Source organism: Triticum urartu, chromosome 5A (genome assembly GCF_056163025.1).
Source record: "Triticum urartu cultivar PI428250 chromosome 5A, HENAU_Tu73, whole genome shotgun sequence".
Lineage (NCBI taxonomy): Eukaryota > Viridiplantae > Streptophyta > Magnoliopsida > Poales > Poaceae > Triticum > Triticum urartu.
This window is the reverse complement of record NC_141877.1, coordinates 490,092,206-490,106,561: the sequence shown is the minus strand read 5'-3', so window position 1 is coordinate 490,106,561 and position 14,356 is coordinate 490,092,206. Positions and strand designations below refer to the sequence as shown.

Genomic DNA, 14,356 nt, shown 5'->3' with positions numbered 1-14,356 from the left:
ACACAAATTTACTCAGCATTCAGACCAGTTTTATAACTCCAAAGGAAACTTATACGGCGAGATCAGCAACATATAATCCAGCAGAGCACCTTGTATGTACATTATTATACTTCGATCTAGATTGAACCCACAATTGTCTAACATCATCATCATACTACTATACTTCCATCACATTTTCTTCAGTGAGAGTCACTGGAATGGCACCAAACAGATATATTGCTCATGTGCACCACATACATAGCTCGTCGAAAACACATGCACTTTGCAATCAGGCCAAAGCATCAGTACGCGTTGTCAGCGGGGCCGTGGTAGTTTCTCCTCCTCAGCTGGGATTCCGCTGCGGGCTGCTGGAGGAAGATCTTGGTAGGATCATGTGGATCGACGTACCTGTAAACATCAGACCACAAGTGAGTTCACAGCACAACAGGGGAATAGCTGCAAGGAGGAGATTGGGAAATTTCAGATTGGTGCACTCACGCATGGCGCATCATGTCATCGACAGGAGTCTGCGCTGCCTGCATGGGGTCCACACGGGGCACAGTAGCGGGCTGGGCTTCAAACTGATTGTAGCGCCGCACTGATGTGATCAGGTTCAGGAAGAGTGGCACAAAGGTACCGCATCCACCTTCCTTGAACAAGATCTTGAAGGTGTGGGTCGAGTACAGAGCCCTGTTCTGGCTCTCTGGAACAACCTGGATTGAAACCCACAAGGTTAATATCTTGGTATGTGTGTTTAGGAATGTAGGATGTACAAGCATTCTCCAATTACGAACATAAAAAATGTTCAGTGACAACTCACCGGCTCAACGAACCCAGAAATATTGTTGCAGTGAAATATCGGTTGGTTGAACTTCTCACCGTGCACGTACAGCTGCAAACAAGTTAGGCATGTCAGAGAATTTACATTTTGCTGTAAACTCATGATGTAATGAAATTATTATTAAGGAAGCAACATCAATTGTTCCTTTCACAGATTCACAGGGGATAATAGGGTCATTTCAGGATGCATTTGCTCACCAGGGGCATATCAATGGCAAAGAAGTTGCCAACAGGCTTGGCGGCGACAAACACCATCCTTATGTTAGAAAGGTATATGGTGCCCTTTGTTTTTGCGTGACCGCCGGGCGCCCTGAGAACAGGCGAAGCAACCATATGAGACTGATGATAGTATTCAGTTAGTTATTATTGTGCAAAGCAGTGCTTAATTCAATATAAGATAAAAACCTAAGCCGAACATAATGAGAAAGCCTTGTAAATGACTCAAACAACGAAAGCGTTCCTCATCTAACTCATGGCCTTTCTTAAATCCCAAACCATACAGCATGCAGCATTATTTTTCTCCTTGTCACCCGGAAGCTCCAACCAAGCGTTCCAAATTATCTAGTAGTGAATAGATACAAGCTATGTAGGCCAACCACGCATCACCAACACATCAAGCCTTCCGAGATTGTACGTTTACAACCCCTGAAGAAGACGAGGATGAAGACGAGCACAGCTAAATTAGTTGCAAGGCGACATGCCAGCCACCGAAGGGCAAAATTCCCCTCTCAAACCAAGGGCTCGGCTCAATTCGGGCCGCCCGCGCCACCCGGAATCTCAGATGAGCCGATTCCGAAGAGATGCTAAACCCCCCACCGTTTCTTCGCGTGCACCCCTAACCTAACCCCAATCAAAATCCCCATCCAGACAGCGCGATCGCTGGCCACGCTAGATCGAAAAAAAAAAAGCAATCTGTCCAGGCGAGGCGAAAGCAAGCGGGGCGAGAAGAGGGAGGGGAGGGGATTACGCACGAGGGGATCTTGTCGACGTGGAACTCGACGCCGTCGCGGGCGAGGACGAACATCTCGCCGTGGAAGGGCACGGGCATCCCGTTCCCGAACAGCTGCGGGTTCTCCGCCATCTCTCCGGCCGCCCGCTGCTCGAGCCTTGGTTCCTTCCTTGCTCCGCCGCGTCGCCGGATGGATCAGGGGAGCGGCGAATGGGTTGGGCTGGCGAGGCTGGCTGGGACGCGGTTCCGATTCCCGGGAGGAGGGTGGTCTGGGTGCCTTGGTGGCGAGGCTTCTCGAAGCGGTCGACTCGGGTGGTTTGGCTTCGTTGCGATGCGACTATGGGTTGGGGTGGGGGTGGTCGGGTCCGACGCGTTTATGCGAGCGAGAGGGGATCGATCGCGTGGGCCGCTCGATCTCTCGGGGCAGGCGGAGAGCGTTCCAGACGCGGGCCGAAGCGTGTCCCTGCCGCACACCCGTGTGCTGTACGTATAATAACCGTGGTTTTGTTTTCCTTGGCCAAAATGTTTGTTAAGAAAATTTTTCTTTAAACATCAGTACACACGCAAGCGCTCGTACATACGCGCATACAACGTGAATCCACAAACCGCCTCATCCGTTCGGACCGTGCGGTTCGGACGTGTTTTGGTCTCGAACGTCCTTTCTCGCCCGAAGTAATCACCACCACACTCATGCCGGCCCACAGCGAACGCGACCTCACGCTGGAGTCGTCATTGAAGAGGCGCGCCGGCCCAGAGCGGACGCGACCTTGCGCTGGAGCCGACATTGAAGAGGTGTGCAGCCCGAAAATGTCACCCTCGCCGTCTCCCCATGCACGCCTCCGCGTTCAAACGACAATTCGTTTTGTCCACCTCGCTCCAACAAACATAAGCGGTTGCCGAGGAACCAACTTCGGTGCCACCTGTTTGTTCGTCTACCGCGCACCATTAACCACCTTGCCGCCTCGCTTGCCATCCATCCGCAATTTAAATGCCAGGCCTAGCAATAGCTGCATCCAACCTTTTTCGCTCCCTATCTCCTCTCAGCACCACACCCGTCATGGCTTCCTCGAGCTCCAAAGCTCTGTGGGATCGTCCGAACAGAAGAAAGAGATCGCCGCCATTGCTATGGAGGAGCCAATGGAGAAGGCGGTCGACGACGAGCCGTCCCATGCCGACATCACATGGTGCTAGAAGGGTGGCAGGTCGCATTCGGCATCGCATGTCGACCAGGCGTACAAACCTCCACCTCTTCGACAAGCATCGACGCGCGGATGAGAAACTCACTACTAGCACGGGCATCGTGGCGGACGTGGACGAGCAGGACACACTTCTCCTATACTACATGCCGCCCACGACATCCGCCGCGAGCTTTGATGCTAGCGCATCCCGCGGGCGAAAAAAGAAGCTGTCTTGGCAAAGATCAACAAAGCGGCGACGTAATTTAACTAGGGCACGGATGACATTGCCAGCTCCGCGCCGACCACGCCCCAACGGCACGACGAGGAAGCGGGTACGTCCACGGGCGCTGCCGGCAGCGAGGAAGAGCAGAGCATGGGAGGCCACCGGTGCTTGGGTGCCACAAAGGCCACCACTCCCCCCCCCCCCCCCCTCGTTGAAGCTAGGCTTGGCGGGCTCATCATCGTCGGCCGATTAGCCGCTTGCCTGCTTTGCAGAGGTGGAGTTTCACTTTCCGTGGCTCATGGCCGATCGACCATCATTTAGACTAAGTTCGAATAGGGTTTAATTCATATATGTCAAAAATCATCTGATTTTATGTAAAAATTATCCAAATTTGAATGAAATTCTTCTAATTTATTTAAATTTGCATTGCTTATCTTTGTCAAATTCCATTAGAAATGTAACCAGACATTTGCTGCTACAGTTGGATGGCATGTTGCGCTGTCTGATTTGAGGGTAAGCGTATGAGTTGCCCTAAGTTTCTAGATGATTCATGTGATTATACTCAATCCTTTAAGGAGCCTAAATGAAGATCAAGATGCAAAATGTGAAGCTAAACATGAAGATTTAAAATGAACTTTGTGTAACTTTTGGTTTTACCAGATATCTTTGTTGTGCAATAAAATCATATCATTTGCAAAAAGGAGAAATGGTTTATATATGTAAAAAGGGTGGCAACAAAAAATAAACAATTTCTGTCAATGTGGTGTTGCCTATTCAAAAGATCATAAGTGCTGCAAGAGAAAACAAAAAAAATCTCCAAAAACTACATGAAGGCAGAAAATGCACCAGAGAAGTAACAGCACATTATTCCATATGTTCTTTTCCTTTCTCTAGCTGGATAAATCTTGCGAGCCTACACCGACAACAACAACAAAAACGTAACAGAAGGAACAATTTACAGGCTTCTTGCACAAGAATTAGGCACCAGCGAAGCATTTCCAACTCTCCATGGGCGTGCCTACCCACGTTATGACCAGCTCCATTGCTGAATGAATCTCAAAGTTGCCGTTCCTCCTACGGGATCTCACCCTGGTGGTACAGGTACAGGCCGAAACCAAACCGGGCGCAGGCCTTGCTGAATGCTGCCTCCTCCGCAGCCGCAACAGCGTCGTCGTTACGTCCCTCGTGCACCTTTGCCGTGCCTGTGGCGTCTCTGAAAGCCTATACCATGCAGTTACGAGTGCTGAGTTTAATTGCAAGAAAATGAGAAGTAAAATGAAAGGTTGTTTCAATGAGTCCATAATGATGATCGACTAAATAAAATTGGTACAGAGGGTTTGACTCGACTCTCCATGAGTCGATGTATTACCTCACCAATTTCCACTCTATGTTAACTCAAAAAGTTGACATTCGAAAGCTATTAATCGAGAATATATGCTGGACAGATAGATGCTAGTTCTGCCAAAAAGAAAGAAGAGAACATATACCTCTCCATCCGTTCCTTTCAGAATCACTCGATAGACCACAGTCACAGTTCCACTGTTGGAATAAATAACATCACGAACTTCACCACACCAACCTGAAAATATAGTAATCATTGATCACTTCTCTTTACTCCACCTGGTAATTTCTGTATTTGATGTTTCACATTTGTTTTCCTCCTATTTTACTATGTGGGTATCTTCAAGTGTTGATGTATGATCACAGTAGTTCAATTATCAAATCTAACGAAACGCAAAACTTTTAGTAGCTGAAACACGGCACCGTCACCAAACACAATGTCAGAAGAGTATAACGAGCCATCATTCTGGTTCTCTATAACAAACTAAAAGGTAAGGCATGATAAAAGCTGGTCACGTGTTCTTGATAAGATGGCATTTCTTAATATGAAGTTTGTGAGGACAAGTACATGAACCCAAATACAGACTTGGAACTAAAGTCCAATTGAAACAAATAGAGAGGAATTTACAAGGAAAGTAAATTTTAACCGCAAATTGGCATTTGTAATTTTAACGAGAAATCACCTGGTGCATAAAAGCTGAGCATTCTGTTGGCATGGTACCTGCACAATCAGAGATTAAAAAAAACTGTAAGGGGAAAGGCATCACCTACATATGTTTCTCTATCAAACTTTGTTAAAAAAAAGTAGCCATAGTAGAAATCAGAGTTATGTCAGTAAAATTATTGCCAATGACTGATATTGTACGTCAGTGTTTGTCAGGCTTACTTCCACTGTATCCATTAATAATAAAGGGTCACTGAATCCAAGTAATCATCGCAAGCTTAACATGGGATATGTAGCTACAGCCTTTCTTATCAAAGGACTAGGAGCAGCAAGTTAATTATTCCACCCTTCATCCAACAAATCCAACCCATGGCAAAAGAAATGCCCTAAAGTAATCATGTTAATGAGTGGACAGGACAAGCTTCAAGATCAGGGGATCTAGATAGGAACAATCTTTTATCAAATGGAAAAGGTATCTTGGTTGAATGTTTTAGCTTAAGAGGTCTTCAGATAGGCTAGACACGTCACTCTTCTGACAAGAGGTAGATGACAAAAGTAACTCATACTTGAGCTGCACTCTACTCTCCTATTATTTAACCTCAGAATAGTTTCTCCACTGGCTAAGATAGGCTAATATCATGGTGATTTATTTGATTTGGCATAAAAAGCATACAGACACCACTGTATTATTTTCTCTTTACAGAAAAGGAGACCAAAATGATGTAAGTCAGCTGACAGCGGCCGAATTTAACAGTCACGAAATGATTAGTAACCGTATAATGTTCCAGCTAAAAAACTATGTAAACTTCATTGTTTTATCAAAAAATATACAATATTTTGTAGATTTAAAACCAGAGGCCCACGCTCCATTTTAAAAGCAACATAGGCACGGTGGTGTTAGAATAAGACGATATGCAGCGAACACATAACTGCAGCTGTTATCCTCTTATACAAAGTCCAAAGTACCAGAGCTCTTCCGCTAAAAGGGCTGTATATGTAAACTTGAGTGTTTTATCCGAAAAATATACAATAGTTTTTAGATTTAAAACCAGAGGGCCACGCTCCATTTTAAAAGCAATATCGACGGTGTTAAGAAAAGATGACATGACAGCATACACATAACTGCTGCTGTTATCCTCTTACAAAGTTCAAAGTACCAGAACTCTTCCGCCTTTTATTTAGTTAGATAGATTAACAGGAGTGTCCAACCTGTCCTTGTCTAAGACGCATCACTTGATCAACAACACCAAATAATTGACCACTGACTTTTAAATAACCTTATCTACCAAACCCTGAAAGTGGAACAGAAGAAAAGTGGCTCAAGTAACCTTCCAGTCTATCGGATGTTTCGGACCTACCAACAAAGCAAGCAACAGCCTAAAGTTGCAGAACATTAAACTATCTAATCACAAGTATGGTCAATCTAGCAAACTTATTTTATTGGCCAAGAGAAAGTTATGGATTCAGACAGATGAAATCATGCAAAGCAGGTCAGGTCTTCTTCACAGCCATCCTATCTTCATTTGCTCGTCTGTCAAATCTAGCAGCTCCTAGTTGGATACTTGGTTTTTTTCGAGGACAACAGTGAACCTACTATGCAAGAACGACTAGAGAAGGAGTGAACTGAACTACTGTGCGAGGTGGAACTTGGATGAGCTACCAAGGTATTAATCCTGCAGTAGAAAAGCTATGCCACCACCAAATGTGTTTGTCCGGACCGTTTCAATTTGTCCAATCCCACCACCCGAATTCAGAGGGTAAACAATTAGAGAGCGAAGAGGCAGTAGCTGCGGCCATGAACTGGCAACAAGCTGCAGGAACCAATCCTATGAAAGCCTTGCGTCCACTAAATTCCCACGAATCTCTGGAGTCTCTGGAAGGGAACCAGCATCTACCGACTGACCGTGATGGCCGACGGCGAACAGGAGCAGTAGCACGCACGCAGCTAGCACGCGGCGGAGCAGATCAAATCGAGCGGGGAGAGGAGACGGCGGGTGGGTGGGTGTCGTCGTGTCGGGGGAGTTAAAAGAGTTGGGCGGTTGCGCTGAGCGTCGTACCATGGGACGGTGTTGGTGTCGGGGTCGATGATCTTGTCGGGGACGCGCTTGTTGAGGTCCCTGAGGATCTCGACGAGCGGGCGGGTCATCCCGGTGGGCTTGTCGAGCGGCACGACGTAGTTGGTGGTGGGCACCCCCTTCCCCACGCCCCCGTCCAGCCTCGCCGCCACCCGCGCGCCCCGCCCAAGCCGCCGCCGGCCCTGCCCGCACCGCCAGCCTGCGCCCGCGCCCGCCCCCCTCGCGGGCCCGAGCGGCGCGGCGAAGAGGCGGACCCCCGTGGCCGCCGCGGCCTCCATGCTTGGCCGCTGCCCGCCGGGGTTGACTCTGCGGAGGAATGCGATGCGCGGTGCGTCCGTGGTCGATCGTGCGAGCGGTGGGAGGGAGGGAGGAGAGGTCAGAGGGAGGCGGGTTCTGGAAGGGGGGGAGGAGGGGAGTAGAAAAGGACCGGGGGTTCCGGGTCCTGTTCCGGGGATGGGAAGTGGCCAGCCGTGCGGAGGCGGAAGCGGAAGGTTTGGTTGCGGCGACAACAGGAGCAGCCAAGGCTAGTGGGCGCGCCCCGTGCGCCGCGCCTGCCAACTACTACTACTACTACCGCTTCCGGTAAGCGTCGGAGGTCCGAGGCCGGCGCAGGGTTGGTGAGCCGCGCACGGTGGTCCACGGCGCGCAGGTGGGGCGTACGGGGACGAGACGGATCGGCGTCCCATTCCGTGGCACGTGCTCCGCTGAAGGCTGCGAATGCCATATGTGCCCGTTGAATCGCCGCAATTCTGGGACCCATGCCATGCCATGCCAACGACAGCGCGTATTTTTTGAACGGACACGCGACTGTTTCCAGCCGCAGCGTGCGTGCGTGCGTGCGTGCGACCAGCCGGGTTCATGGACCCAACAAAACGTACCCACCCTTCCTCTGTGCCCAAGGCCAAGTCTACTGTTCCCTTCAAAAAAAAAGGCCAAGTCTACTGTTAGTAGTACTACATCACCATCTCCAAATGCAGGTAACAGAACATGACAATGGTGGTGTGTTCCACTAAACCCATTGCAAGAGCTTACTACCTCTGCAGCTAAATATAAGACGTCTTTGCACTTCTATAACAGGAGGAATGGAGGATCATCGTGTCTTCCAATAAAAAAGGAAATCTTCCAAGAAACACAGGGGGGTGTCATAGCTTGCTGTGCAAATGGGAAAACTAACCCATATCATCATATCAAGTGTCTCTAACCTATGTTCCATCGAATCCTACAACACTATAACCCTCCGGCAAAAGTAAGAAGGGACTCAGCTCAACAGCCAGACTCTTCTGAAAACAATCTACTCTTTCAAAAGTTTGGCAGCCCGCACTGATTCACTGGATCGGAAACGCCTGCCTGTTTCCCTTGCGTTCATCCGAGTGTCTATAACGCCGCGGTAGCCGTACCCTGTAGGCCACCACAAGCGAGTTAGCCAGGATCGCACAGAGTCACAACTGTCAAGATAAGTATAAAGAACGCTTGTAAAAGTTAATTTACCGGCTTGAGCTTCTGTTGGAAGAGCATCTCTACTTCTCTCCGGAGGGCATCAACCTCCCCGGCGTACTCCTTCTGCTCCTTTGATGGCAGCTCCTCCAGCTGCACCCCCAGTCTGTACAGCACACTGTCTAGGCCGCATGACTCCAAGTCTGTAGCGTCCGTCGAGGGAAGCTTCAGTAGACTCCTAATGGCCAACAAAACCTGCGGAAAAAGCCATTGTCAGTCAAGAGCACACAAGGAACAACTGTCATTAAGAGTGCAGACTATGAGCTGGTAACCAATGCTAATCATAATAATGGTCCACAAAACTGAGGGAGACACTCATCTTACCTTTTCTTGAAGGTCAAGGTCAAACTTTGATAACATATCGGTGACTGACTTCAGCAAAACGCGTTCACTTAAGAAAGTGAGCCCTGAGTTTCCAGAATTTAGCTGAAAGTCCGCCAGGTCTGTTATTAGAAACACCGCCTTCTTCTGAAGCCGAAGATCAACGCTGTTGCTTCCCAATATGTGCTGCAAAAGTGGGGAAATTTCGTCACAGCTGAACCAGTTATGTGCTTGTATTTCCAAGATAGGATTTTCACTACCTGCAACATTGCGTTCCCATTTTCCAAAGCGAATGCCTCCTGACCATTTACGTTATTTCTGATCAAAGCCGATATGGCATACATTGCCTTCGCAGCTTCTTTTGCCGAAGTGGAATAACCCATCTTCACTAATCTTGCCAAAGCTCCATAACCAAGAATCTGACCAAGAAAGAAACAGTCAGCACATGTTACATGGCTAGAACAGAAATTGATTATAACAAGTACTCTCTCCGTCCGGAAATACTTGTCATCAAAATGGATAAAAGGGGATGTATCTAGACGTATTTTAGTTCGAGATACATCTCTTTTTATCCATTTTGATGACAAGTATTTTCGGACGGAGGGAGTACTTCAACAAGAGGCACCCCTGTGCTTTGTGGGGAAACACACAAGGGAATTGGCTCTTAATAAAATGATATACACAGCTGACAATCAGTTTGAAAAGAAAATAGAAGAAACTACCACGAGGGTATAGCAATGGTGAAATAAGAGACATATAAACATCATTTTCAAGCATATTTAATGAAGTTAAAAAAGAAAAATCTACAGTAGCATTAATTCACTTATTTTAACAACACAGAAACTACACATTTCACTCGCTAGAAAAGAAAATTTACTGTCGAAATCTGCATAATACTATTATAATGAAGCGGACACTCTCCAGAAACAATATACATCATTGAAATCAAAATACTCCTTTGTGCACGATTAATGGCATTACCTGGCTTTGGACAAGGGCATTATTCTGACTGGCTGTACCCAGGATCCACGCAGAGGTGATCCGTATTTCTTCATTTGCATTGTTAAGATCTTGAATCACAGGAACAAGGCCCCCAATTTTGTCAAGGTCTGGCCACAGATATATGAGCAAGATACAGTTTCAGGAAATCTCCGAAAAGGTCACACACACACACACACACACACACACACACACACACACAACTCTAAGCCTTTGTTGCATCTAGTTCTGGCTCTCCTTTTCTTTCTTATGCAAAAGCTGGTAAACTACATATACACTTGATACACGGAGCACCCTAGTAAATCACTACAAAGTCTACAACAGTTGTTATGCCAAACTGTAGATTATTTCCTTGGCATAAACCCTAAATGTTATTAAAAGTTAGATGTTTCAGTTATACTACAGAGTTATAGGCACTTAGGCAGATAACTCTGGTTGATTTGCACAGCAGTGAGATACTCACATAGTCACATATTGATGCACGAATAAAAGGAAATATAAATTTACCATTGGCATTATCAATGGGCTCAACAAGAATTAAAAGCTCTTGCAATGCACGCTGGCGATCCTCCAGTGAAATTGACGCATTGTTTAAGTCAGCAATTGCAATCTTCATTAAGTCAGCATCTGATGGCATCTTTAACTTCTCCATCAAGTCCTGTTAGAAAATCGATGAGATTTAGCATAGCGTGCAATCATGCTTATGCTTTGTGTCTCATCTATATACCATGTACCAGCTGTCTTCCTAATCATAAAACTCAGTTCCCAAAAGAATGCATGCCTATCTTATCTAGTTAGCATAGGTTTCTCGGGAAAATTAACATATGTATTACATAACAATGTTTTATCTTTTGTTTGACATATAACAATTGTAACGGAAGGCATAATGAAGCCTTGGAAAGTTTAAACATGAATACGTCAGTGGTGAGTGGTCATTAAAGATATTAAGGCAAATACACAATATGACAATAAATAATAAGTTTGTTAAATTGACATCAGAGCAAATGTGATGATCATCCAAATCACAGCAAGCACACATCTGAAGCTATAGAAAAAACACTTCAACAACTAGGTATACTGTACAATGCAGCTGACCAATCCAGGAAAGCACTACTAAGTTCTGATGTTAATACAAGCAGACATTGCAAGTTTATACATACGACACAACAAAACCCAAAACATGAATCCTGAAGCAGCATTTCTCACCTTAATCTCATGCCGCCGCTTGAGCAGCTCATCCTCAGATAACTTCTGCACATCCGCCGCCTCTTCTTTCAGCCTTCCTGGATCTGAATTTCCTGCCTCACCAATAACAGATAGAACTCAGTAAAATGCAGCAGTGTCTCCAAAACCAACCAGATTTACAAGTTTACAGTGCAACTGCAGCCTCAAGCTGCAAGTTCCTACATCTTAAATTAACTTCAGCTTATCCACTAATAAATGAAGGATAGATTGCCAATTTTCATGGGACTAGCTACTGTATTCTGTATTTATTTACAACGTCGAAAGCCTGACTAAAAACCAGTAACACTTCGGGAGAATTCGTTGCAATCCAGTTACTAAGCAACAACCAGCAAGCAACACTACAGCTGAGAAGTCCCGCTACTCATAATCCAACATTTTCCAAAGCGGATCGAAACAATTGATCGTAGAATCTGACTATCTGAGGGCGTTTGGGGACTTCCCGTACCGATGGCCCACTGCAGCATGCTGTCGAGGGAGCCGAAGCCGCCCGCGAAGTCGTCCTCCACCACCGAGCCCCCGCCAGCGGCCTCCCGCTCCGCGGCCAGCTCCCCCTCGTCCTTCCCCGTCGCCCACTGCGTCGCCGCCCCCCGCGACCTGTTCTCCCCGTCCCCCTCCGCCGCCGCCGCCACCGCAGCGGAGGCCATCGCCGCCGGAAGGAGCAGAGCCGCCGACAGGAGAGCAGCTGCGAGGAGGAGGTTGCGGCGGCGGTGACCGGATCGCCCCGAGTGCGGCCTCGCCTTCGCCATGGCCACGGAGCAGCAGGAGTGGGGAGGGAAGAGGGTTCTTCGTTTTTTCTGTTTGGATGGAATTTTCGAGATGTGTCGAGGTGGTCTCTGCATTTTGTACGGTTCGGTAATTGCGTGGTTTCTCGTGAGTTCGTGAGGAACACGGTATTCGCGCTGGACTCCGATCGCAGCGGGTCGAGGGACGGGTTTGTGAGGACTGCAGTTGTTTAGGGGGGAATCTGGATAAACGCGACTGCGTGGAGCCCCTGGTTCGGTGTTCGGAACACTCTCATTGGCTCGGTGACATCACGCCGGAGAAGATACGCGCTGACCGTTCGTTCGGAAGTGGACGGCGCGATGACGCATCGCGTTCGGGCTCGCTTTTACTGTACGATTTTGCGCATGCTAATGTGTTTAAAACTGTTTTCACGAGAAGTACATGGATGAACTCGGATACATATGAACTCATTTTGGAAAACACATTTTGCAATGTTAATTTTTTTAAAAAAAGGATGCACGCGGACATCTCCATATTCCATGTGTGTGCAGAAAGTTTCACAGAAAAACAACTTTTTTTGTAGCCTATGCAAAAAAGACAAAATTTTGTGCCGTGAAACGCTATTTAGAAGCAGTAAAATTTGTCTTTTTACTGAGACAAAACGAAAATACTTTTTTACACAAAATTTTGTGCCGTGGACGTATCTTTGCCAACATGTATGCATAATTTATTTTTTAGAATTTTTGAACATTACAAAATACGTAAAAAGTACATTTTTGAAAAGCGGGTGCAGATGCCCCCATGTGCAGATCGTCCACTCTCTTTTCACACCTTATTCAATATCTTTCTTTTTGCAGGGAAAGAGATTATATATTACTTCCTCTGCTTTATAATATAAGACGTTATTACATCTAATATGTGACATTATGGGACTGGGACGGATGGAGTACGTAGCTAGCGATAGAGTTACACTCATAGTTCATAGCGTCAGCAATTTCCGGGGCAAAATTCTTAAGCCAGACAACACTTTGTTTCCATCGTGGTCTGCTCCGGCTGTCGGACGGGTCGCCTTGTCGGTTGACGGGTCATTTGCCTCAAACGGGTCAGCGGATGCAGGAATGATTCCCAGAGACTAGGATGGACATATGATTTCTGCTGCTTACTGATATCTCTTTTTTGCAATGACGCTTTGAAAGCGGAACTACATGCAATAAGATAGGCCTCGCGTTGGATTTGGAACAATCAGACCTTCTGATGATTATCCAATTTAATTCTTCGTTGGCGCTTTGTTCCTTATTCACATATAGTCTTGCTAAATCGACATACGAGTCATTTAGTTTCAGAGATTAAGCATCTACTTGTTGGTAGAGAGTTTGTTCGTTTAAAAATTTCTATAGCTCAAAACAAAGTAGCTAGCAGATCGTCTGACGAACTATGGTAGAATAGAGTGTAGCATGGCTTGTTGGCTACAGGATTGTCCACCTTGTATCGCTGAGCTTTTGTCAGCTGGCTGTAACTCTGCATCTATGGAATAAAATTCTTTATCCTTGCAAAAAAAAAACACTTTGTTTCTTTTTTTTCTTTACCTAGCTTTGCCACACCGTGGTTCCACCATATTGGCATCACGGCTGACCTTTAAAATTCTTACATCTTTTTCCACGATTTTCCCACTGGGCGGTACTCGAAGCGTAATGGGGTGAGTTTGGTGTCTTGACATTCACTAGCCCGAGGGCTTCCATGTCATCTGTATCTACCTCGATCTGCCGCGGGAGGGGGCATACAACGCCAGACTGAGGCCCTCCTCCATGGTCGCTATTTGGGCCTCAACCGCATTTGCAATATCTTGGAGACGAGGCGTTATCTTATACTAGGACAACACCCGTGCGTTGCAACGGGACATGCCTATTCTGTGCAACACCAATCAGTTACAAATAAGAAGTAATTTTGACAACATGACTTATCTCCAAAATAAAATAAAATGCAGTAGTCATAATAGTCCTGCGGTGATGGATAAATGAGGAAACTGACTTTGATTTCCTGCCATAATCGACTTACACTGGCTCCAGATCGACATACAAGGCCCTTGAAACGTGTTGAATGCATCCGTTGCAACCCGGCCCAACACAGCTATCACTACGAAAGGATGGCACAACTTAGGATTGAGCAACATAAAGCAGGACTTTATCGTTGTTACAAACCAAGACACTTGTTAGTATGAAATCCAGAGAAGATTGTTTTAGGAAAGTAAAAATAATACTGGGTGCACTATCAATTCATAAAAGTACCCAGATGCCTACTAAAATTAAACTGGATCAACAAATCATC

At 46.5% G+C, this 14,356-nt stretch overlaps 3 protein-coding genes across 4 annotated transcripts; all 3 read right to left on the bottom strand.

The window, feature by feature from the left end:
• Positions 1–17: 17 nt before the first annotated feature.
• Positions 18–2,123, bottom strand: LOC125509992 (classical AGP protein). The gene is made up of 5 exons (XM_048675075.2): positions 1,791–2,123; positions 1,018–1,129; positions 800–871; positions 478–692; positions 18–387 (listed from the first exon to the last, which is right to left on the bottom strand). Exons 1-5 carry the CDS (start codon positions 1,898–1,900, stop codon positions 282–284), a joined length of 615 nt encoding a protein of 204 aa, XP_048531032.2. The 5' UTR covers positions 1,901–2,123; the 3' UTR covers positions 18–281.
• A 1,887-nt stretch (positions 2,124–4,010) lies between these two features.
• Positions 4,011–7,760, bottom strand: LOC125509991 (DNA repair RAD52-like protein 2, chloroplastic). Its single transcript, XM_048675074.2, has 4 exons — positions 7,232–7,760; positions 5,194–5,231; positions 4,657–4,748; positions 4,011–4,390 (listed from the first exon to the last, which is right to left on the bottom strand). Exons 1-4 carry the CDS (start codon positions 7,525–7,527, stop codon positions 4,244–4,246), a joined length of 573 nt encoding a protein of 190 aa, XP_048531031.2. The 5' UTR covers positions 7,528–7,760; the 3' UTR covers positions 4,011–4,243.
• Positions 7,761–8,293: 533 nt separating this feature from the next.
• On the bottom strand, positions 8,294–12,162 carry LOC125509990 (ARM repeat superfamily protein). 2 transcript variants are annotated; one of them, XM_087521348.1, is made up of 9 exons: positions 11,754–12,162; positions 11,270–11,361; positions 10,571–10,721; positions 10,046–10,173; positions 9,325–9,483; positions 9,068–9,250; positions 8,738–8,938; positions 8,576–8,647; positions 8,294–8,530 (listed from the first exon to the last, which is right to left on the bottom strand). In XM_087521348.1, exons 1-8 carry the CDS (start codon positions 12,145–12,147, stop codon positions 8,624–8,626), a joined length of 1,332 nt encoding a protein of 443 aa, XP_087377474.1. In that variant the 5' UTR covers positions 12,148–12,162; the 3' UTR covers positions 8,294–8,530; positions 8,576–8,623. The 2 variants fall into 2 exon arrangements, with proteins under 2 accessions (XP_087377474.1, XP_048531030.2); XM_048675073.2 differs by having other exon boundaries at positions 8,294–8,647.
• Between the last annotated feature and the right edge of the window lie 2,194 nt (positions 12,163–14,356).